Consider the following 26467-nt stretch of genomic DNA (forward strand, 5'->3'; position numbering starts at 1 on the left):
GAAACTAAACAGAGACACATGGAAACTAACAAGATATGAACTAAACAGATTTAGCAGATATCTAGAAGATTTCATCCTAAAACAAAATAATACCCCTTCTGCTCAGCACCTCATAGTACCTTCTCCAAAATGGATCATATAATTTGTCACACATACACATCAAAACTGAACAACACTACTCAATGATAACTTGATCAAGGAAGAAATGAAGAAATTAAAGACTTTTTAGAATTCAATGAAAATGAAGGTACAACATACCCAAACATATGGCATACAAATGAAAGGGACATAAGAGGAAACCTCATAGCTCTGAGTGCCTCCAAAAAGAAACTGGAGAGAGCATACACTAGCAGCTTTAAATCACCTCTGAATGCTTTAGGACAAAAGGAAGCAACTACACCGATGAGGAGTAGAGGGCAGGAAATAATCAAATTCAGGGCTGAAATCAACCAAGTAGAAAGAAAAACAACCATACAAAGAATCAACCAAACCAGGTGTGGGTTCTTTGAGAAAATAAACAAGATAGATAAACCCTTAGCCAGCCTAACCAGAGGGACAGACAGTATCCAAATTAACAAAATCAGAAATGAAAAGGGAGACATAAAAACAGAAACCAAGGAAATGCAAAAAATCATCAGATCCTACTACAAAAGCCTATACTCAACACAACTGGAAAATCTGGAGGAAATGGACAATTTCCTAGACAGATATCAGGTACCAAAGTTAAATCAGAATTAGATAAACAATCTAAACAGTCCCATAACCCCTAAAGAAATAGAAGCAGTCATTGAAAGTCTCCCAAGCAAAAAAAGAGCCCAGCACCAGATAGGTTTAGTGCAGAATTCTAACAGACCTTCAATGAAAACCTAATACTAACACTCTTCAAACTATTTCACAAAATAGAAACAGAAAGAACATTACTCAGTTTGTTCTATGAAGTCACAGTTACACTGATACCAAAACCACACTAAGACCCAACAAAGAAAGAGAATGCCAGACCATTTTTCCCTTGTGAATAGCGATGCCAAAATACCCAATAAAATTCTTGCAAATCGAATGCAAGAACACATTGAAATGATCATCCACCACAATCAAGTAGGCTTCATCCCAGAGATTCAGGTATGGTTCAATATATGGAAATCCATTAATGTAATTCACTACATAAACAAACTTAAAAAAATATGATCATTTCATTATATGCTGAAAAACATTTGACAAAATCCAACATCCCTTCATGTTAACGGTCTTGGAAAGATGAGGAATTCAAGGTCCATTCTGTAAAAGTAATAAACAGAAAACCAGTAGCCAACATCAAACTAAGTGAAGAGACACTTGAAGAAATTCCACTAACATCAATAGAGACTATGAAAGCTTGAAGATCCTGGGCAGATATTGTACAGATCATAAGAGAACACAAATGCCAGTTCAGGCTATTATACCCAGCAAAACTTTCAACATAGATGGAGAAACAAAGTTATTCCATGACAAAACCAAATCCCTTCATGTTAACAGTCTTGGAAAGATGAGGAATTCAATGTCCATTCTTAAACACTATAAAAGTAATAAACAGAAAACCAGTAGCCAACATCAAACTAAGTGAAGAGATACTTGAAGAAATTTCACTAACATCAGGGACTAGACAAGGCTGTCTGCTCTCTCCCTACCTGTTCAATATAGTACTTGAAGTTCTAGCTAGAGCAATTAGACAACAAAAGGAGGTCAAAGGGATAAGTGACTCCACCAGAGAACTCCTACAGCTGATAAATAACTTCAATAAAGTGCCCAGATATAAAATTAATTCAAACAAATCAGAAGCCTTCTTATACTCAAAAGACAAGCAGGCTGAGAAAGAAATGACACCCTCCACAATAATCACAAACAATATAAAGTATCTTGTTCTGATTCTAATCAAACAAGTGAAAGATCTGTGTGAGAACTTCAAGTCTCTGAAGGAAGAAATCGGAGAAGACCTCAGAAGATGAAAAGATCTCCCATGCTCATGGATTGGCAGGATTAATATTGTAAAAATGGCCATCTTGCCAAAATCAATATACAGATTCAATGCAGTCCTCATCAAAATTCCAACTTAATTCTTCATAGAGTTAGAAGGAGCAATTCTCGGATTCATCTGGAATAAAACCCAGGATAGCTAAACTATTCTCAACAATAAAAGAATTTCTGGGGTAATCAGTATCCTGAAACTTAAGCAATACTACAGAACAATAGTGTTAAAAACTTCACAGTATTGACACAGTGACAGGCAGGTAGATCAATGGAATAGAAGTGAGGATCCAGAAATGAACCCCCACACCTATCGTCACTTGATTCCTGACAAAGGAGGTAAAACCATCCAGTGGAAAAAAGGTAGCCTTTTCAACAAATGGTGCTGGTTCAACTGTTGGTCAACATGTAGAAGAATGCAAATTGATTCATTCTTATCTCCCTGTACAAGCCTCAAGTCCAAGTGGACCAAGAACCTCCACATAAATAAGATACACTGAATTTAACAGAAAAGAAACTGGGGAAGATCTTCAAACATATGGGCATAGGGGAAAAGTTCCTGAACAGAACACCAGTGGCTTATGCTCTAAGATCAAGAATCAACAAATGGGACCTCATAAAATTGCAAAGCTTCTATAAGGCTTATTGACACTGTCAGTAAGACAAAAAGCCAACCAAGTGACTGGTAAAAGATCTTTATCAATCCTACATCTGATAGAGGCCTAATAACCAATATATACAAAGAACTCAAGAAGTTAGATTTCAGAGAACCAAATAATCCTATCAAAAATGGGGAACAGAGTTAAACAGAGAATTCTCTAGTAACAAACTCAAATGGCCAAGAAGAAACTAAAGAAATGTTCAGTTGAAGTAAGCATCAGGGAAATGCACACAGACACACAGACACATAGACACACAGATACACACACACACACACACACATACACACACACACACACACACACACACACCAGACTAAAAGAGTAGAGTCCCCTGTCTAGGATTCATTGAGCTTTCTGTAATATTTGCACTTACCTGTGAACACTTCCAAGGTGAGGTCATCTGTTAGAGTTCAAACTGTACTTTAACTTCATTTATATTTATATGTGTATTTAAATATTTTTGCAAATGTTTTACTCATGTTCTTATCAATTACATTTCATCTTACTTATTTTTATGGCTTCTTTTTACTATAAGTATATCAATCCTCTCATCTTAGAAAGCAGAAATAGAAATTGATATTAATAATCTACAAATCAATTCTATGCATGCAACAAAAGTCTTAAAATGGATATAGAAATTTAGTAATTTTATTGTTTATTTTATTATTTGCAGTTCTCTCTCTTTTTTTCTTTCTTGGCGACATAGCCTCACTATGTACCTCTGGATGGCTTGAATCTTACTGTGCAGAACAGACTGGCTACAAACTCAAAGCTCAGTTTGCCTCTGTCCCCCAAGTGTTGAGATATAAGGTGAGCATAACCATGCCTGGTTTACTTAGTACTTTAAATTTATTGCTATTAGAAACTCAATTAGGTATTTTGTAATCTCTATAAACAAGTATTCATAGTTACTGAAAAACAAAACAACTTAAATTTCTAGTACTTGAAGTATACTCAGCACAGAAGTGTTTCTTGTGCTTCAACAATAACAACAGCAAAACTGAAAAATAAGACAACAACAATAGCAAACAAAATAAAACACCATGCCAGAGAATTTATTTTCAAGATGGTGCTGCTATGGGAAAGAATCAAAAAGAAGTAAGACGAAAGCAGTAGATAAAACTCTCCATGCCCCCCCCCAAACCCCGCACAATGTACATAATAACAAATGCAATAAACAAAATGTAAAACAACTTTTTGTGGCTCACTTAGGCAACATTTAATATTATTTTTCATTTCTATATCTATCTATCTGTCTGTCTGTTTGTCTGTCTGTCCATCCATCTATCTGTATATGTATACACATATACACATTACTCTCCATTAATTTTGACTGTTTTAGTATCTAATGGAAAAATTGTATATGGTGACTATTAGCTAGAAAAATTTAGTCCAAACCATCCTTAGGAAAGTACAAAGCCTTCACAATGATGAAGACAGATGAGCTACTGCATTTGCCTGATGTCCTAATTGTGAGATGTGGGAATGAATGATTCAATTCAAACCCTCAGTTCTCAGTGGCAGCGCAATGGTGTCCAAGAGTCTGAATACTAGGTTTACAAATTGTATTTTTCATCATTTTGTTTTTAATTCATCTATATTTGTTTCTGGCATTAAGAGCATAATGGGAAGCTGGGTATGGAGACATGCCCTGTAATCTCAGGACTTTAGAGAGTGCTGCATATTTGCAGCCTGGACTACTCAGGGAGATGCTCAAATCCACACACTAAACAAAAAAAGCCAGTATGAAGTAAGTCAATAAATGAACTCACAAAACAGAACATATTTGGAAAAATAGCTAAACTAATTCAGATTCATTCATCTGTTACACAATGTAGTTTGAATTCCTTTTTTTTGTCAATACCATTCCTGTTAAGATTTTATGTTGAAAGAGAATTAGAACTGTGGCTATCAGAACCTAGATGTGAAACTATACTGAATCCCATAAAGAGAAATCATGAACTCTATATTAAAGAGTTTGTGTGAACAGAGTAGGATAAAGAGCCCAAAGAGGCAACATAAAGCCTGAGTTAATAACTACCAGGAGTTAGTTGGAAATCCCTGAGGACAGAAACTTAGTATGTTTTCCTCATTTGTTATATTGAGAACTGGTTTTATGATGTAGCCCAGGCTGGCTCCGGAGATGTACCAAAATGCAGGACTGTGGTGCAACCTCATACCCAGCCTATATTCTGTGATAGTGGATAAACTATGACAAAACTCCAGTTTGCATCCTGTAAAAACATGGTTAGCATGGAAATCTGATTTATCTGCTCACTTTTCTCTAAGAACTCTTGCAAGTTAAATTATTCTCTGAGAGAAACTTCAGGTAGCATCATACAACAACAAAAACAATTACTTAATGAAGACTAATCCTTGTGTAGCTCCAGTGTTAAACGTTATTCATAGTTCACGGTTTGACTTCCAGGCTGGCAGAGCTTAGAAATGGCAATGCCTTTGAGAGCTGAGTTTGAGTAAAAGTTCCTCAGGTTACTTATTGAGAGCATACCCCAGAGAGGATTGTGGGACCTGTTCTCTTTCTTCTCTTTTGTCTCTAGACCGTGGGTAAAGGGTTTGTGTTCCTACATGGAACACCTTATGGAAGCTTCCATAATGAGTTGTTGTTTTCCACAGCTCCAGAGAAAGAAAACAAACTGGTCATGGAGTAAACCTTACCCAACAGTGAGCCCAAACAAACTCTTCTTCTTTATAAGTTGGTCACCTCATGTATTTTGTGATAGTGCCAACACAAAGCATTGTGCCAACTTAGGAAATCTGGCTCACAACCTTGTTCTCAGACTTCATGGAGCACGTGTCTCTAATGAGGCCATAGTCCCACTTTCATCAAATAAAACTATCAAGGCACTTTATGACCATCTAGTACTTGGCAGCTCAGGGTTCTGTGGGTCAAAGTGGAAATTAACTCATCTCCCCACCACTTACATCCTGCCTGTTTCCCTCCTTCAGGCCAATTATTAAGTTATTTTATTTATTTTTAACATTTATAGCTTAATTTAAAACTCAGGACTAATTCTGAAAAATAGCATAGAGCTTACATAAAGTTAGAGAGTTCTGAATTAGGAGTCCACAGAGAGCATGCGGTCTCAATTCCTGTACTTCCATTCAATTTCTGTTATGAGTGTCCTCATGAAGACTTTATTATAGGTGGCCTCTCTTCACTGGCTTGGGCTCCAGTAGGAGGCCAAAGCAGCCTTCTGGAAGCTCATACCCGGCAGAGGGTGTGAAAAATACTGGGATGATTAAGTGTGGTTAAATAACAGTTAATGTTTGCAAGAAGAGTGCTCGAGTGCTAAGCAACAAGTATATATTTTTATTGACAGTAGGAAGTATGTATGGGCATGGTAAAAAACGCTCAGAGGCCCACATACAGTGATTATTAGTGGGAGACTTCAAAAGCCTACTGGAGTTTTAATACTCAATAAAGAAATGTCATACTTTAACTAGGCCACAGGTAAAATGGATTTTAAAGAAAACTACAGAATATTCAGCTCAACAGTATAGAAGTTAGGTGGATTTTCCTTTCAACCACATGCTCCCAGAAATAAGACTCAGAGTCAAAATATATTTACAAATACCTTGGCCATATATCTAGGCTCTTCTCTGACGAGATCATAACTTAAGACAGCCCATTCACTCTAATCTACATTCTGGTACGTGGCTGGTCGCCTGTGCTCAGGCACCATGCATGTGTCCAATCACTTCTTCCCAGGCAAATCTCCTACTTGTCACTATCCCAGAATTCTTTCTGCCTCCAGGATGCTCACCACCATTTTCCTGCCTAATCTATAGGCCAACAGATTTATTATTGACAGGCACCATCCATATCCATACAGACACAAAATATTCTCTCTTTGCACCAGATACAGAGAACACAGTTTTAGCAGCTCATATAATCTCTAAAACTCTTTTTATTACAGGCCACAAAGCAAATCTTTAAAAATCCCTAGAAACCACACAAATACTCAAAGACTGAATATCACAATCTTAAATGACTTAAAGTCATTGAAGCCATCCAGGGAGATGAAATATTCTTATAGGTGAATAAAAATGAAAGGACAACTTGCCAGAACCTTGAGGTAGAACTTAGTCACTTCTAAGAAGACAGTTTACAGCAGAGAATGTCTACATTAGAAAACTAGAAAACCTAAAGGAAATAAACACACACACACACACACACACACACACACACACACACACACACATATATATATATACATATATTAGACACATATGGCCTACTGTAGTTAAACAAAGAAAATATAAACAGATTCATAGCATGCTAGAAGACTAAAACATTAGTAAGAAGTCTCCCCACAGAACAGAAAGCCCAGTTCTGGGTGGAGCCACTGATGAAGACAAGGATAGACCTAGTGCTGCTTGCACAGCATCCTCAGAGTGAGAATGTCCTCTGATTTCCTTGGCCCTCAATACAATCATGCAACAGTGAAATGGATCTGGGGCTTAGGCTTCAAGGACCATGGAGATTAACGCAGACCACTGGGAGCAGCTTGTGCTTTCTAGCTAGATTCCTCATCTAGTCTTATCCATTATGCAAGACTTCCTGAGAAGCCAATGTTAGCATCATTAGATACTGGAGAAACTAGCTCAAGGCTCTTCATGTCCAGGATATTTGCCATCATGGAAGTATAGGAATCCTAACATGTCCCAGACTGTCTTAGGGTTTTATTGCTAAGAAGTGACACCATGAACATGGCAAGTCTTATAAGCAAAGCATTTAATTGGGGTGTCTTACAGTTCAGAGGTTTAGATCATCATCATCATCATCATCATCATCATCATCAAGGCAGCACACAGGCAGATGGTGCTAGAAGCTGCCTAATAGTTCTACATTTGGATCCACAGGCAGGAAGAGAGAGAGAGAGCCAGTGGGTCTGGCTTGAGCTGCTGAGACCTCAGGGCCCATTCTCAGTGACACACTTCCTCCAATAAGGCCACGCCTACTCCAGCAAGGCCACACATCTTAATCCTTGCAAATACAGACATCAGTGCAGCAGTTTCTCAAGACCTTAACATTAGATCTGCCTTGTCACTCAGCTGAACCAGTCCCAGGAATTTACCCAAAGAACGTGTAGTCAGCATCTCTGTACTTTCCACATCAGCATTCCAAAGAATGCAGCCAACACAGAGGTCCATAAACACATGAATGGGTACAGAATATATTTGGTCTATAAACAAAATAGAGCTTTAACCAGCTATACAAATCATGACATTTATAGGAAAATGGGTGGAACTGTAAATCATTATCTTATACCCAGAAATACAAATACTGTTTATTTTCTGTCATATGTAGACTTATTAAATTAATTGTGTGTGTGTGTGTGTGAGAGAGAGAGAGGGAGGGGGCATAGGGAATAGAGAGAGAGAGGGGGGAGAGGGAGGGACACAGGAAGGGAAGGGCAGGGAAGGGGAGGGGAGGGAAGGGAAGGGAAGCGGAAGGGAGAAGAGGGAAGGGGAGGGAAGGGCAGGGGAAGGGAGGGGAGGGAAGGGGAGGGAAGGAAAGGGGAGGGGAGGGAAGGAGAGGGGAGGGAAGGGGAGGGGAAGGAAGGGAAGGGCAGGGGAGGGAAGGGAAGAGGAGGGAAGGGGAGGGGAGGGAAGGGGAGGGGAGGAGAGGGGAGGGGAGGGAAGGGGAGGGGAGGAGAGGGGAGGGGAGGGAAGGGGAGGGGAGGGGAGAGGAGGGAAGGGAAGGGGAGGGGAGGGGAGGGGAGGGAAGGGGAGGGAAGGGAAGGGGAGGGGAGGGGAGGGGAGGGAAGGGGAGGGAAGGGAAGGGGAGGGGAGGGGAGGAGAGGGAAGGTGAAAAAGGGGAGGGGAGGGAAAGGGAGGGGAGGGGAGGGGAGGGAAAGAGAGGAGGGAAAGGGAGGGGAGGGGAGGGGAGGGAAAGGGAGGGGAGGGGAAGGGAGAGAAAGGGAGAGGGGAGGGAAAGGGAGGGGAGGGAAGGGAGGGAAAGGGAGAGGGGGAGGGAAAGGTAGAGGAGGGGAGGGGAGGGGAGGGAAGGGAAGGGAAGGGGAGGGAAGGGAAGGGGAGGAGAGGGAAGGGAAGAGGAGGGGAAGGGAGGGGAGGAGAGGGAAGGGAGGCAAGGAGAGGGAAGGGGAGGGGAGGGAGGGAAGGGAGGAGAGGGGAGGGAAGAGGAGGGGGAAGGGAGGGATAAGGGGAGGGGAGGAGAGGGAAGGGAAGAGGAGGGGAAGGGAGGGGAGGAGAGGGAAGGGGAAGAGAGGGAAGGGGAAGGGAGGGAAGGAGAGGGGAGGGGAAGGGAGGGGAGGGAAGGAGAGGGGAGGGGAAGGGAGGGGAGGGAAGGAGAGGGGAGGGGAAGGGAGGGGAGGGAAGGAGAGGGGAGGGGAAAGAAGGGGAGGGGAGGGGAGGGGAGGGAAGAGTGAGATGAAATTCCAAAGGGGACCATGATAGAGGAGAGATTGTAAGTAGGGGAAGAAGGAGAAATGGAGCATAGAGGACATCAAAGTAGAAGGTGAGACTATTTGGTCACCTAAGAGACTAGTAAGGATGTGGCAGACAGTGACAGAGGACAGCAGGCGTGACAAGTCTGAGGATGACACACAACCCTATCCAGGTATGGAAATACCACAGCAGTCATATTATATTGTATAGTGCATACACAAAATTTAATTTAAAAAAGAGACAGGGCCAAGAAAAAAATAATAAATTAAGAGACCCACAAAATTCAGATAATGAAATCATGAGATATGAAATTAAAATTAGTTTTGATTAATGTACTTGATAAGTCTGATAATAAGATCAAGAATTCTTTTAGAATAATGGAAGCTATTTTAAAAAAAATCAAGTGAAATTCTAAAATCAATATGGACAACTGAAGAATGAGAAGTGTTTGTCATTCAGCTACAGGCAAATGGTTAAAAAAAAAAAAAAGTTCTGCCTAGGAACTCCAACCAGAGAAGACTGTTCCCAGTAGCACTGCTCTTAACAGCCTAGGAACAATAAACAAGCAAGGGCTGTTCAGTCAAACTCTCAGTATGCAGTGTGATAATGAGCACACCACAAGGACACACACCACACACCACAGGGACACACAGCACACACCACAGGGACACACAGCACACACCACAGGGACACACAGCACAGACAGATCCACTCTGAAGGTACAGGGTTCCGTGAGCCCAGTTTTACTAAGTTCAAAATCAGGTACAATTAATGTGACAGAAGCAAGGAGAGAGAAGCCACAGTCAGGTGACGTCAGCAGCATGTTCATGATATTTTTAGTGCTCAAATTTCTTGATCGGAATGGTGGATACGGAAGTACAGAAATGTGTACACACTGCTGTAATTCCACAAAGGGGATATGTAAATTATGGTGTGCTTCTATATTCATATAAAATATTGACAATATAACCCTTTGCTTCAATAAAATGACTACTGAAAATAATTGAAGAAAAAATACTTTTTTACATTAACTTATTAACTCACAGATAAAACCTCCCCAGCCATAAATTCTTTCTTCCCATTAGCTTTAAGTTGTGTCATGTGCCTGATGCACCTGAAACCAGAAGCTAGTGGTTCAGTTTCTTCAGAGGACACATCTGCTGTGTGGTTATATGTCGGCAGAGCAGGAAAGCCCCCTGAACCGGCTGGGACCACTCTCCCTCTCTCCTTAGCATATCCCTTTCTTAGCCTCGGAGGTCGCGGATGCATAAACCCCCTTCAGATTTCCGGCTGACTTCTGGACGGGCTGCAGCTTAATGTGTTCTCCCAAGACACTCCTCCAGTTTAAGAAACGTGCAGGCTCCTTTAAAGGGTTGTTTTCTCCTCTCCCACACTGCATCCTGTGAATTTATACCTTTAATTTTTTTTCTGTATCATAATTTTGATAGAAGCTTAAAAAGGATCAGATATTAAAACAGACATTTAGCTTGCTGAGCCTTCCTTTTCCGTATTTATATTAATCAGGCTGTGATTAACTTCCTGTGAGCTGATGGAGATTCATGCAGCATCTTATCAGAGGGCTTTTGTCTTTTACAGGACCTTCAACCGTCGCCTCTGAGTAATAGGAAAGATGAGCAGGTTGCCATCTGCCTGTGACCTTTCTGGGGAACTGTCAACATGGACGGCTATGCGTATTATCAAATGACATGTTCGGGCACAATGCCCTGTTAAAGACCCACATCCAGGAGGAACAGCTCTAAAGTGCACAGAAAACGTCTAAGAAATCACCTCTGACATCCTGTGGGCAGCTTTGCTTCCAGATTCTAGGAGAATCAATTTTTAATAATATAATCCCAGGTGAAACCAGAAGGGGAGCATTAGTAATCCTTCAGAAGTTTTTGTTGTTTATAACCCTTATAACAGGCATGTGTGTTAGCATGTACATTCTAGACAACTGAGTAATCTGCTGATTATATTAATCAAGTTAAGAATTATACACATATTCTAGTCTTTATACAAACAATGTAAGGAAAAACTCAAGTTTCTTTCCATTTCTAACACATTCAATAGAAAATTATTATGGCTGTCACATCACTACATGAGCCAAATGCAGAGTAAGGAGAAAGCAAAGAAACTCTGGGTTCCTGGGTCCTTGGCCATCTGCACATCCTTCTGAATTTGGCTTTTGAATTGAATAGGTAGCTTTCCTATACAATGTGTTCTGCTTTTCAAAACAGAAACCACACAGCCTCCTTTGCAGCATGTAATTGGGCTGCATAGATTAGACAATTATGATAACATGTTCACTCAATGGAGAGAAGCCTTAAGAAGAAATCTACTTCTGGTGAGGCTGGCATGAAAGTGGACAGGGGCTGCTATAATAGAAATTCCTGGACCTAGAGTCCAGTCATAGACTTATGACGTAGGGAATCTGCCCAGCTGCAGTAGCTGTAGGGAGAGGGATAACATCTGCAGAACAGTCTTGTGGTGGGAGCAAGCTGGATTTATTCCTGGCTAGAGACTGGCAAGCCTGCTTTTCTTGATATCCTTGTTATACTGTACACTGGACAGTTTCTTGAAAAAAAATTCCTCTACTTTTTCAGCTACCTCAAGAGAATTCTGTTTGCAATTAAGTTCCAGCTCAGAAGGAAAGTACTATCATAAACAAAAAGAAACAAACATGAAACAGATATGTTTTGTTATATTTATCTGTAGTAAACTCAGTTGATCCAGAACAAATTAATATGATTATGAGCAAAATTACTTATTAGAACAAATCAAAGTACTAAAAGGCTCACATACTACTTCAAAGGCACGGATAATGTTAAAAATGCAGCAGAGCATTTCCAACTTCCAGGAATTTACCTCTACAACACATTCCTTAACAGTCTTCTGAATTTCATTGGTGGCTGCTACCATTTTCCCTCTCCCACCTCTAATTTTATTCATTTGTATCTTTTTTGGATACATTGCCTAAGGGTTGTCATTTTGTTTAGTGTGGGTCTCCCTTTCCTTGTGGGTTATTGGTCCATGACGGCAAGGAGAGCAGGGGTGGGGCAGGGGGTTGTGGGGGTAGAGGCAGGGTTCAGAATGGCAGATATTCTTCCGGGATCAGCTTCAGTGAGACAGCCCACCTTTGCGGGGTGACCTAGGGCTGTATAGATCTTGAGGGGTGGGTGGGGATTTCCAGGGTGGGTATACTTTATTGGCTAGGGCAGAGGTGCTGGAAATGTGGAGGAATTCCATGAACCTGCCACTCAGGTTCTTATCGGCAGAGAAAAAAATTAAATCTGTAATTTGGCCAGAGACTCTGTGACTCCCCTCAACGGTGGGGGAGGCAGAGGCCACGTGCTTGAGCTCAGAGGATCGAGGGAAGGGAGAGTGGTCCTAACTCCTGGAGGTCTCCGTCTCACTTTCATTCCAGGTCAGCTCCCCCAGTCGCAGGTACCCACACTTTAGTCTTTGCTTCATCTGGACCGCTGCATTGCTCATTGTGTTTCCTTATCACCAAACTTGCCCTGTTGGCATTATTTCATTATGCGCGTTTTGGGTTTGGCTTATTCCTGCGTCTCAGCATCGTGTTGTGTGTCCTTACCACACGCACTTGATAAGCTGGAGAGATGGCTCAGCGGTTAAGAGGCCGGCTGTTCTTCAGGAATACTGGCTTCAGTTCCTAGGAAGCACATGTCGGTTCACAACCATCTTTAATGGGAACTGATTCCCTCTTCTGGGTTTGTGTACGGACACATAAAACACATACATAAAACCAAACATTTTTATAAAGATATGAATTTGAGGTTTCAGCTGTTAAGGTGGGTATTTGTATTTATAAACTCCCCTAAGTAACACTTTCACTGTGTCCACGTGGTCTGTATGCGGTGTCTTTGTTTACACTCAAGACTGTAATTTTTAAATTTTCTTCCTATGTTTTTTCTCATTGATCAGCCATTATTTAATAGTTCAAATTTGATGAGTTTTTGTAGGCTTTGTAGTTTTGCTTGATGAACTGAAAAAATTTAGAAAAAAAATCTAGACACACATGATCTATCAAGTATGAGTATATAAAGTTAAATTGACCTGTAATTAACTATGAGATTGAGGTAGTAATAAAAAGCTTATAAACTATAAAAACTCCACACTCAGATGGATTTGCTACTGAATTCCACCATACCCTTAAAGGAAATCACCAATCCCCATCAAGCTATTTTGTAAAATAAAAAAGAAAAGAACAGTATCAATCAAATTCATTTTATAAACTCAGTGCTACTAGTTCAAAATAAACATACACACATAAGAAATAAGATTATAGGCCAGTCTCCCTGATGAACACAGATATGAAATTTCTCAATAAAACATTTGCAAACCACACACAAGTATACATAATAAGATCACCAATGGTTGAGTAAAATTTTATGACATGTATGTATCACATTTGTATTCTCTGTTCGTCAGTTCATGGGCATGTGGTCTGTTTCCATTTCTTAGATACTGTGAAGAGAGCAGTGGTGAACATGGGTGAACCCGTAGCATGTAGTAGGACATAGGTGTGGTGTGAGGGTGGATCAGCGGGGAGGAAGAATGTGATCAAGATATATTGTATAAATGTATGGAACTCTCCAAGAACAAGTAAAACTATAATATATGTAGATAGAGATATTTAACATATACATGATGATACTATTATCTATGGGTATAAGGACAGAATGTATTTAAAGATTATGCTGTTTTAGTAAAATGGCAGTTGTAAGTTCTCCATGATCCATGAGCTCACTAGTCCTGGGTAGCTGGCTAGATTTCCAGTACCAAGCATGATTTCCCGCTTGTTGAGTGGGGCTTAGGGTCAGTGGGAAAGTTGTTGAATATTACCAAGGAATGAATGCACTAACACACAATTAAGGTTATCCTGCCGTACTGGTCATTGTTGTTTCCCTCCTTTGGAAGCTTGTCTGTGCCTTCTGGAACCATGAAGACTAATCTTCACAGAGGGAGGCATTCAGGTTAGTTCCAGCTCAGGGGATGCTGGGATTCTGAGCTCTCTGTCTGAAGTGTGAGATGTCTTCAGCAATAGAGACAGACTTTCTACCTCTGAGGGGTAACAAAGGGCAACAGCGACAGCCTGTACTGTCTCGGAAGCCTTTCGGGCAACCTGACAAACAACTCAAAAGAGGCCTTCTTAAGCTTGGTGCTTTGGCTAGATGGTCTATGGCTCTCAGAGGGAAGGAACACTGCCAGTCCAGGAGAGTATATTTTATTTAAACTACACATTTATACAGACTTATTACATTTATCATAGGGTTTTTTAAAAGTATGCAGTTAATAACATGATTCCCACAACCCTTGGACATCCTTATCGCTATTTTATTCTCCTCCATCTTTCTGTATTTGTCTCCTGCACCTAAGGCTCAGAGATCATTCCTGAAGCATGAGTAGGAAGCCTGTAAGAGCCAGAGGGACTTGCTGTGACATTATGTCTCCTAGGAGTGTCAGAAGCTGCTCCCATAAATTCTTAACCACATGGTTGCCTCAACCCGAGCTGAACAAGGAGAGCGACAGCCTTGCAATGGTGGGCAGGTGGACACTCCGTGCCTCGACCCTAAGCAAAGAGCTAAAGGCAGCTACGGAGTGCCTGGTCAGACCTATCCTTAGGTTACTGAATTCTTAAAAACTGGCTTTCACAGTCAGAAAATAAAATTCTGTGTTCCATGAAGACATCTTTAACTTTTAGTACTTAATAGTAAATGTTTTTTGAGATAATATATCATTTCCCCTTTCCCTCTCCTCTCATACCTTTGTTTCAAATTATATATATGTATACATACACATAGACATTTACAGATACGAATACGGATATGGATATGGATACAGATATGGATATGTACACAAGTTCAACTTGCTCAGTCCATGTAATGTTACATGGAAGAATGAAAACAAGAAACCAAGACGTCAGTGTCTCTGTTTGAAGAAAATATGATCCTGTACATAAGAGAGACTCAAGACTCTAACATAACATTTCTAAAACTGATAAAAAACCTTCAGCAAAGTGTGAGTACATCCTAACATATAGAAGTAAGTAGTTTATCTATTTGTACAAGCATGAATTGTGATGAGATGAATCAGGAAAACAACCCCATTTACAATCACTCCAAATATTATCTTGGAAAAGACATAAATGAGAAAGTAAAAGATGTCTACAGTGAGAAATTTGAAATGTGACAAGTGGAGAGCTCTCCCGGGCTCATGGGTCAGCACAATTAATATCATAAAAATGGCTATGCCACTGAAAGAGCGCTATATATTCCATGCAATCCCTATCAAAATTCAAATGGCATCATATATCCGTATGAAAACTTCAAGACAAATAAAATAACATTTAAAAAAAATCCAATGAAGCTGCCTCAGGAGGCAGAGGCAGGCAGATTTCTGAGTTTAAGGCTAGCCTGGTTTGAAGAGTAAGGGTCCACACACAGACAAATCCTGTTTTTAAAAAGCCTTTTCAGGCAGCAGCATGGATAAAAGGAGGTATGTGCTCATTTGGTCTTCCTGCTGCTGCTGCTGCTGCTGCCACCGCCATGGATGATGATGATGATGACGCCGCCGCCGCCAATTCCTTTGCTCCTATTAGAATCAGCATGTCCAGGCTTTGGTCACTGACTGAGGACCTGTGACTTCCACTCTGAGTGTTCTTTGCCAGATTGGGACTGCTAAGACACCTAGCCCATGTGACTGAGCAACTCCTGCGCTGCTGGTTTTTCCTGTGTAGGACAGCCACCTTGGACTACACAATTTAAAAGGTACCTAGTCTCAAGGACAAAGCAACTACCTGGTTGCCATTTCACAGTGAGCTGAAATAATTTCTTCTAAATACAAATACATGTGCACACCCACACAGATGCATGCCCACATACATGTGTACGCAAGCGTATGCAGCCACACACAGACGGAGGGAGAGAGGGAGGAAAGGAGAGATTGCTCTACTAGACAAACAATTGTAAAATTAGCACGAGCACACAGAGAACACTAACACCCAGCAGTCCTGAGCGGAAAGCAATGCTAGCAGCCAGTAAGCAGCAGTGACACTGCTGTCACCATGCCCGCCTTTAACACTGCACAGCACAAATCACATACTCAGACCCCGAGAAAAGAACAGAGCAGAGGAGTCAGAGTTAGGCACAGATAACTTTAGCAAAATGATTTTTGACAAAGCTGCCCAAACCACAAAAAAAGGGGTGGAAAACCCAGTCTCTTCAAAAAAAAGTTACAGAGAAAACAGGATTGATTATCTACACATAAAATGGTGCAATGTCAAAATGTGCCAAATGGATACTATTCAAAACTATTTAAAATAAAAGTATTTTGAAATTAAAAACAAAGAAACAAACAAAGCCAAACTGGATCCCTAAACTATACAAATATTAATAGAGGACATCAATGTAATACTTACAGTAATTAGAGAAAAAAAATGGGAAAACATTTCAAAATATAGGCATCAGCGAGAATTTCCTAAAAAGGACTCAGTTAGTCCAGGAAACAATAGCAAGAATAGGGAAATAGGACTGCATAAAATTAAAAAAACGCTCACACTCCAAAGCAAAGAGTGAGCTGAGTGAAGACTCAGCCTGCAGAACGGGTGACAGAGGGTTCATATCTAGAATATCACAAGCACAACTACCCCAGATCCAACAACTCAATTACTAAGTAGGCTGATGAAGCAGACGGTTCTCCAAAGAGGGAGTACAAAAGGGTCTTAAACATAAAAACCTATTTAACACTCCTAGCCACGAGGCATTTAAACTAGAGTGTGTTTAAACTCTAGAAGGGCCAGCAGAGTGGGGACCAGCATGGCAGGCCAAGCTGTGGGCAAAGGACAAATTGCACGTTGCAGGTGGCACTACAAATTAGTCTAGCCAATACCGAAACTGTTTTCAGTGTAAAAGTCTTTTATGTCTATAACCTACATTTTTATTCTAAATTAATATTTATCTCTTACATTTCTCAAGAAGAGCCCCACTGTACCCCCAAACCTGAAAAGAAAGCGTACCATCTTTATCAGCCGTCTCTTGAGGCTTTGATTTTAAAGTGAAGATCTTTCGCAGCTTACAGTTAGCAGAGACGATGATTCCATCCAACGACTGGAAAACGGCTCCTTTGAATATCTCACTGGTAAAGGCGACCAGGTCAATGCACAGATTGCACCACTAAGACCAAGAGAAACAGATGCAAATTAGTGCCCTCTGTGGGTGGCACTGCAGCAGGGGTCCGCAGCACTCCGAGCGCCTGCAGCACTAGTTGCCCCTTCTGTTTTAAGTTTTCCTCAAGTGGCCTTGAATCTCCTCCACTGTTGCCATCACCTAAACTGCACACTGTTGACCTGACTGTGGCACTTCCGTCTGGAACATGGTGGCAGCTCTGGGAAAACAGCTCTCTTGTGTGTGGGCACCATGCGAGTGGCACACTAAAGGCAAGTGCTTTACATCACTTAAAGACTCAACATTAGAGACAAATGGCCTGTTGCTTTTTTCAAGGGGATTAATTTGATTACAATTAGATACTTTAGTTTTGATTTTTAAAGGGTAGGGATTAAATTAGATGCTTGGTTAAATGGTACCCAGTACTATCTACTTACAACCAATTAACCTATTATACAGAAATAGATTCTTCTAAAGGGTTTGTAATTATGCTGGGTGTGTGCCAATTTTGAAGTACTCTTGCAGGTACCAATTCCAGCCCATTACACAATTAGATCCCTTAGTACTTCATCAAATGAATTCTATGGTCTAACTGAATAAAGAAAGAGGAAAAATAACCATTACTGAGAAATCAAGACATATTTAAGAGTGCAAGATAAAAGCAGAAAAATAATTTCTGAAGTTAAAACAAAAGTAGTATTAAACTTCCATATTTCATTATTTGAGTCTTTAATGGTTTTTAGAAGGAGTTTATAATTAAGACCTTTTCTAGGAAGGATATTGATTTTAAAATGGAGGCAAGTCCAAGACTGTCTCAGTAACAAATCAGTAAGAAATTGTACAGAGTCACTAATTAAACCAAAAAGATTTGTTGTAGATGTCTGGGCAGTAAAGTAACAGTCCTAGGCAGCAGACTACCGGCTACCGTGGCTGCTTGAATACAGAGCCTGGGGTTAGCCAGGGGGGAGTGGGCTTGAGTTAGCTGGATAATGCAAATACTCTGGATTATGGCATGGGCTGGGAAGGCTTTTTGGGGGCAGGTAGTGGCTAAAGCTTGTGAGGCCAATCTCTGAAGGCTCGGGAAGGGCAAGGAAGGGCACCTGAAGTTCTTTACAAGGCAAATGTTTTTGAAGTTCTGCAAATATAATATGCAAATGCAGAGTTGGGAAGTTAAGGTTTGGTCAGCTTTGATGTAGGAATGTTCTGAGTGACAGATCTTTTGAATGAGCTGTAGCTAAGTCAGAATAAAGATTACTGAGAGACAGAAAAACTAGTGTCTGTCAGCCATGCAGGTATGGTGTGAGAAGGCTGGTCAGAAGGCTGACAGGGGAATTATTAGAATATAAGAAACAAATCCAATAGATGGGCCCATCCGGTGGATATTGATGGCCTGATGAAGTCCAGATCATAGGGAATGGAGGTGTGGGATTCTTTATCTATTAGTGGATTATGTAAGCAGTGTTGTTCTGTAATTTATTATAGTTCCTTTTTCTGAAAGACTTAACATGTCTCTATTCTCACTAACTAGTTCAAGCCACCAGGAAAGAAACTAATTCTTCCCTCAAAACCACTGTGTAAATATTATATGCTGGGCACTGGCCTCACCTCTGGAGATATAAACATACATAAGATAAACACAACTAAGTCCATTGTCTTAGGAAGATGCAGACATGTGTCTTCTACTTTAACACAGTTACCAAAGAGGGGGTGGTTAGGATGGGTTAGTGTCTCAGTTAGTGCAGTGATGGGGACAACATGATGAAAAGCCGGCAGTGGAGGGAAGGGCTTGTACAGCTTCCACATGGGAGTCCATCACCAGAGGAAGCCAGGACAGAAACTCAGGCAAGGCTAGGAATTGGAGACCAGAGCTGATGCAGAGGCCAGAGGGTGCTGCTCCCTGGCTTGCCACCCACTGCTGGCTCAGCCCGCTTTCTCATAGAACCCAAGGACTGTTCCGCCCACAATGGGGTGGGCCCTCCCTCACTGATCACTAATTGAGAAAATGCCTTACTCAGGGAGGCATTTCTCCAACTGAGGCTCCTTTCTCTCTGTTGACTCTATCCTGTACCAAGCTGACACACAAAACCAGCCAGTGCAGTTAGTTGAGAAAACATTACTTAAAAACCATTTAAATCACTGTCACACATGCAAATGAAAGACCAGAGCTGTTAGAGTTTTACCTGCTCATACTGTTAAGTCAGTAACTGTTTCTCTTCTCCATGATTTATTTACTTTTTATCAGTTTCAACAATGAATTCACCTCCTGACCCTATTTCAGGAAAACTTACTTTCTATACTTCACCTTCCCTGGATTATCTTCTTTTGCTTCCTCTCTTTTCCCTAGCATTTCATATCCTGAGATTTTATTAATGTTATACATGATGAAGCTAAGTGATGCTCTGTGACAACTTTCCCTTCCACTGTATACCTATCCCCCCTTATATTCTGAGTTAAATGCCCCCCCACCCCCAGTTTTCTATTTCTGGAAAGGCTTGAAGTTGTCACTCAGTTTGGTTGTAAACAAGAATGTGCCAGGTCCAGCAGACAGTGAGCATGCTCATTACTTCACTCTAGGCCCTGTTGCAGAAACTTTCCTGTCCAACTTCATCAGTACAGTGATTGGATGGGGAGACAGAGAGTGGAGTTTGGAGTTGTAGAGAGAGGACCCCACGGGCAGAGCAGGAGAGACACAGATATCCAGATGGCTGAAGACATATTTCTGGTGATTTGAAGAGGTTTTAAAAAAAATACAGATAAGACCTTTATCATTGTAAATTGGCATTATGAAATTGGGAGTTTCTTATACATAAATATATTTGGTTAACTATTCAAGTTTAAGAGTCATGCTTTACTGGATATTCGGAAGGAGTGGGTGCTGGGTAGAAGCGTGGGACTCCCACTGTTTACAGAGTCTGTGGTGGAGAGGAAACACAGCTGGGATGCTGTGAGAGCTAGCTAGAAGAGATTGGCTGAATGTCAACCCGTGACAGCCATGCTGAGTGGGACCGCTGGGACTTAGTGCAGAGGCCTGGCGGGTCCTTGCAGGGTGAACATTATTAATTAATTATCTGTACAAGGCCCTTCCTTCATCCCTGCTTCTCTGAACTCTGCTGTACACCATACTGTCAGCTCTGCTGGGAAACTAGAGTCAACCACCTTCATAGTCCTAGGAAATCAGCACATATCCATGGCAGGAATAATGTTTCTCTTCACTTGACCTGACTCGTGCTTGTTGGAAAGTTGTCAATAGATAATGGCAGGTGTGTGTCCATGCATGGATATATGAACATATGCAAAAGCCTTCATGCCTTCATGCACCCACACATGCACGCACGCACATACTTTCATCTTTTAATCATTAAGCAAATGTCTGAGAATTGGAAATTTTTTCCATGGATCTGTCACCAAGAAGGTGGATCCTAAGAAAAAAATGGAGAAACATTTCACAAATCCACCTTGGCTAGAGAAAATAGAAATACATTCATATATATTCCAAATTAGCCAATTTTATAAAGGATATAATTTTTATAAGCTTTAACAAACTACTCGATATTCATAAAAATGTTATGAAGTATGCTACAAACTTCTGGGAAAGAGGATAAACTCTTTACTCCTAACAAGAGGATTATATGAATCATAGTTGATCTTTATAAAATATGTTTTCATTATTCCTTGTGGTATTCTACATTATTAAAGTCCTTATGCTGTTTGGCATCTTCTCAATCTTTAATTACTGTATTTCTATATACAACTTTAACGTAGCAGGAAAGAACTATTAACCTTAAACATTTGTTAGAGTTTAATTCATAGGCAACAGAAAAAATATCTGACAGTGGAAAGACTATCTGTCATTGTCAGTATGCTTCTGAGATTCACATTTTAAAAATCTTACTGAACATTCAATGTACATTTGAAAACAACGTATATTCTGTAGTCATTAGATAAACTTTTAACAAATGTCAGTTCAGATTGATTGACAGCACTTACCTAGCATACAGGCCTCCTGATTTCCTAATGGTTTTAAAGAGAAGAGTAGGACAGGCAGCAGGGGTGAGCTGCATGCTGTCCATCTGGGGCACAGCAGAGGTGTGATGCACTCGGTCCCTTAAGCTTTATCAGCAGCCACACGGGAATATTCAGTTCTACCTGGGTCTCAGCTAGGAGAGGTGCCATCCCCTGAACTCCTGTATTGAGAAAGAGCTCAAGGCTCTTTCTGCCTCCCTGAGGAGGCCTGAGAGCATCAGGAACATCCAGGGAACACAAGGGATAATCAGATTGGTAAAGGCTTGCATGAGAATACAATCAACAAGAGTAAGAGCAATGTCCTGCTGTGCCCCAGATGAACCCATCAGGTTGGGTATTGGCAGGCAGTGTTCTAACCTGCATGTACCCGGGGCCAGGCTTCAGATGGGGAATAATTACTAGGCAGTAGAGCTGGGGGTCAGGTGGGAGGTGACTGGAGAATGGGGAGGGGGGGATCCGGGAAAGGGGAAATCATTTGGAGTGTAAACAAAGAATATACAAAATAAAAATATTAAAAAAATCATATTTAGAAAAAAAAAGAATTAACTCCTTGTATCTTGTCAGACTACCAGGGATTACAGCTTTATTTCAATAACAACAAAAATAGCAGAAAGCCCACAAACTAATGGAAACTGAACAACTCTAAATGATTAAGCAGTCAAGGAAGAATAAAAGAAAGAAATAAAAAATGAAGGTACAATGGACCCAAACTTATGTGACACAATGAAAGCATGCTAAGAGGAAAGGTCATAGCACTAACTATTCCTATAAAGAGATCTCAAAATAGCAAGTTAAATAGCAATAGAAAGATACAAATAGAAGATACAAAAAAAATCTTAAATATAAAAAGTTTCTGATGCAAAATATCCAAGAAATCTAGAATATTATGAAAAGACTAACCCTAAGAATAATAGGAATAGAAGAAAGCAAAGAATTCCAGCTCCAAGGCCCAGAAAATGTTTTCAACAGAATCACAGAAAACTTCCCTAACCTAAAAAAAATGAAATGGCTATAAACATAGACGCTTACAGAACATGAACTAAATTTGACCAGAAAAGAAAAATTTCCTGCCATAATCAAAACACTAAAAGTTCAGAACAAAGAAGGAATATTAAAAGCACCTAAAAGCTCTAGAATAAAACGAAGCTCTAGAACAAAAAGAAGCAAACACACACAAGAGGAGTAGATGGTAGGAAATGATCAAATTCAGGGCTGAAATTAATAAATTAGAAACAAAGAGAACAATACAAAGAATCAATGAAACCGAGAACTGGTTTTTTGGGAAAAGCAACAAAATAGACAAACACTTAGCTAAACTAACTAAAAGACAGAGAGACAGTATCTAAATCAGAAATGAAAAGGGTGATATAACAACAGACACTACAGAAATCCAAAGATCAAAAAAAAAAAAAAAAAAAAAGAAATCCAAAGATCAACAGGTTTGACTTCAAAAGCCTGTACTCCACAAAATTAGAAAATCTAAGGGAAATGGATGATTTCTTGACAGATTCCACTTACCAAAATTAAATCAGGAACAGGTAAACAATTTAAATACTCTTATAATACCAAAGGAAATAGAAGCAATCATCAAGAGTCCCCGAATTTTCCCCACCACCAAAAGAACAGAGCCAGATAGTTTTTAGAGAGAATTCTACCAGACTTTCAAAGAGGAGCTAACTCCAATACTCCTCAAACTATCCCACAAAATAGAAACAGAAGGAACATTGCCAAACTCATTCTATGAGACCACAGTCATCCTGATACCCAAACTATACAAAGACTCAATAAAGAGAATTTTAGAACAATTTCAGTTAAGACGATTGATTCTCAAATACTCAATAAAATACCTGTAAACAGAATCCAAGAACACATCAAAAACATAATCCACCATGATCAGGTAGGCTACATCCTAGGGAATCTAGCGATGGTTCAAGATACAAAAAGCCATCAATGTAATTTGCCATATAAACCAACTGAAAAAAAATAACTGCGTGATCATTTCATTAGATGCTGAAAAAAATCTCGATAAAATCCAATGCCCTTTCATTTTTTTCTTAGATATTTTCTTTATTTACATTTCAAATGCGTCCCCTTTCCTTGTTTCCCCTCAGAAAACCCCATATTGCATCCCCTGTCCCTCTGCTCACTAACTTACTCACTCCTGCTTCCCTGTCCTGGCATTCCCCTACACTGGGGCAACAAGCCTTCTCAGGACCAAGGGTCACTCCTCTGATTGATGTCCAACATGGGCATCCTGTCTACATATGTGGCTGGAGCCATGGGTCCCTCCATGTGTACTCTTTTGGTTGGTGGTTTAGTCCCTGGGAGTTCTTGGGGTAGCAGGTTGGTTCATATTGTTGTTTCTCCTATGAGGCTGTAAACACCTTCATCTCCTTGGGTCCATTCTCTAACTCCATCACTGGGGACCCTGTGTTCAGTCCAGTGGTTGGCTGAGAGCATCCACATCTGTATTTGTCAGGCACTGACAGAACCTTTCAGGAAACAGCTTTATCAGGCTACTGTCAACAAGCACCTGTTGTCCACAATAGTGTCTGGGTTTGGAAACTGTATATGGGATGGATCCCCAGGTCGGGCAGTCCCTGGATGGTCATTCCTTCTGTCTCTGCTCCATACTTTGCCTCTGTATTTCCTCCCATGGGTATTTTGGTCCTCCTTCTAAGAAAGACTAAAGTATCCACATTTTGGTCTTCCCTCCTCTTGGGCTACAAGCAGTCTGTTAATTATATCTTGGCTATTCCGAGCTTCTGGGATAATATCCACTTATCACTGAGTACATACCATGTGTGTTCTTTTGTGACTGGGTTACCTCACACAGGATGGCATTTTCTAGTTCCATCAATTTGCCTAAGAATTTCATGAACTCATTGTTTTTAATAGCTGAGTTGTACTCCATTGTGCAAATGAATCACATTTTCTGTACCATTCCTCTGTTGAGAAACAGCTGGGTTCTTCAGGTTATTATAAATATGGCAGCGATGAACATAATGGAGCATATGTCCTTATTATAGGTTGGAGCATCTTCTGGGTATATGCCTAGGAGTGGTATACCTGGGTCTTCAGGTAGTATTACATCTACTTATCTGAGGAACCACCAGACTGATTTCCAGAGTGGTTGTACTAGCAAACAATTCCACCAGCAATGGAGGAGTGGCCTTCTTTCTACACAGCCTCACCAGCATCTGTGGTTACCTGCGGTTTTGGTCATAGCTATTCAGACTGGTGTGAGGTGGAATCTCAGGGTTGTTGTTTTGATTTGCATTTCCCTGATGATTAAGGATGTTGAACATTTCTTTAGGTGCTTCTCAGCCATCCAGTATTCCTCAGTTGTGAATTCTACTTTTAGCTCTGTACCCCATTTTTAATAGGGTTATCTGATTCTCTGGAGTCTAATTTCTATCTTTTCTTGGTAAAGATCTTTTCCCAATCTATTGGTTATGTTTTGTCATATTGACAGTGTCCTTTGCCTTACAGAAGCTTTGCAATTTTATGAGGTCCCATTTGTCAATTCTTGATCTTAGAGCATAAGCTATTGGTGTTCTGTTCAGGAACTTTCCCCCTGTGCCCATGTCCTCAAGGGTCTTCCCCAGTTTCTTTTCTATCAGTTTTAGTGTGTCTGGTTTTATGTGGAGGTCCTTGATCCACTTGGACTTGAGCTTTGTACAAGGAGATAAGAATGGATCAATTCACATTCTGCCACATACTAACTACCAGTTGATCCAGCACCATTTGTTGAAAATGCTGTCTTTTTTTCCCCCACTGGATGGTTTTAGCTCTTTTGTCAAAGATCAAGTGTGGGTTCATTTCTGGGTCTTCACTTCTATTCCATTGATCTACCTGCCTATCATTGTACCAATACCATGCAGTTTTTAACACTATTGCTCTGAAGTACAGCTTGAGTTCAGGGGTGGTGATTTCCCCCAGAAGCTCTATTGTTGTTGAGAATAGTTTTCACTATTCTGGGATTTTTTTTTTTTTGTTATTCCACATAAATTTGCAAATTGCTCTTCCTAACTCTATGAAGAAATGACTTGGAATTTTGATGGGGATTCCATAAAATCTGTAGATTTTTTTCTGTAACATGGGCATTTTTACTATATTAACCTTGCCAATCCACGATCATGGGAGATCTTTCCATCTTCTGAGATCTTTGATTTCTTTCTTCAGATGAAATTCTTGTCATACAGGTCTTTCACTTAATTAGTCACACCAAGGTATTTTATATTATTTGTGACTATTGTGAAGGGTGTTGTTTCCCTAACTGCTTTCTCAGTCTATTGATTCTTTGAGTATAGGAAGACCCCTGATTTTTTGAGTTATATTTTTATCCAGCTACTTTGCTGAAGTTGTTTATCAGCTGTAGGAGTTCTCTGGTGGAGTTTTTAGGTTCCCTTAAATATACTATCATATCATCTGCAAATAGTGATAGTTTGAGCTTCTTCCTTTACATTTGTATCCTGTTGACTTGACCTCCTTTTGTTGTGTAATTGTTCAGGCTAGGACTTCAAATACTATATTGAATAGGTATGGAGAGAGTAAGCAGCCTTGTCTAGTCCCTGATTTTAGTGGGATTGCTTCAAGTTTCTCTCTACTTAGTTTGTTGCTGGCTACTGATTTACTGTATATTGCTTTTACTATGATTAGGTATGGGCCTTGAATTCCTGATCTTTCCAAGGCTTTTATCATGAAGGGGTGTTGGATTTTTGTCAAATGCCTTTTCATTATCTAATGAAATGATCATGTGTTTTTTTTCTTTGAGTTTGTTTATATAGTGGATTTTGTTGATGGATTGCTGTATATTGAACCATCCCTGCATCCCTGGGATGAAGCCTACTTGATCCTGATGGATGATCGTTTTGATGTGTTCTTAGATTTGGTTTGTGAGAATTTTATTGACTATTTTTGCATCGATATTTTAAGGGAAAATAGTCTTAATTTCTCCTTCTTTGTTGGGACTTTGTGTGGTTTATGTATCAGAGTAATTGTGGCTTGATAGAACAAACTGGGTAGTGTCCCTTCTGTTTTTATTTTGTGGAATAGTTTGAAGAGTATTGGCATTAGTTCTTCTTTGAAGGTCCGATAGAACTCTGCATTAAACCCATGTGGTCCTGGGCTTGTTTTTGTTTGGGAGAGTATTAATGAGTG

The 26467-nt window shown here is 40.3% G+C and overlaps 1 protein-coding gene across 2 annotated transcripts in view; it reads right to left on the reverse strand.

The window, feature by feature from the left end:
* The window catches only part of Cfap20dc (CFAP20 domain containing), a 263394-nt gene that overhangs the window by 132195 nt on the left and 104732 nt on the right, over nucleotides 1–26467 (reverse strand). For both annotated transcript variants that reach the window (XM_052190249.1, XM_052190250.1), the window contains one exon: nucleotides 17134–17290. In XM_052190249.1, the coding sequence (XP_052046209.1) occupies nucleotides 17134–17290 (157 nt within the window). The remainder of the gene's footprint in view (nucleotides 1–17133; nucleotides 17291–26467) is intronic.

Source organism: Apodemus sylvaticus, chromosome 8 (assembly GCF_947179515.1).
Source record: "Apodemus sylvaticus chromosome 8, mApoSyl1.1, whole genome shotgun sequence".
NCBI lineage: Eukaryota > Metazoa > Chordata > Mammalia > Rodentia > Muridae > Apodemus > Apodemus sylvaticus.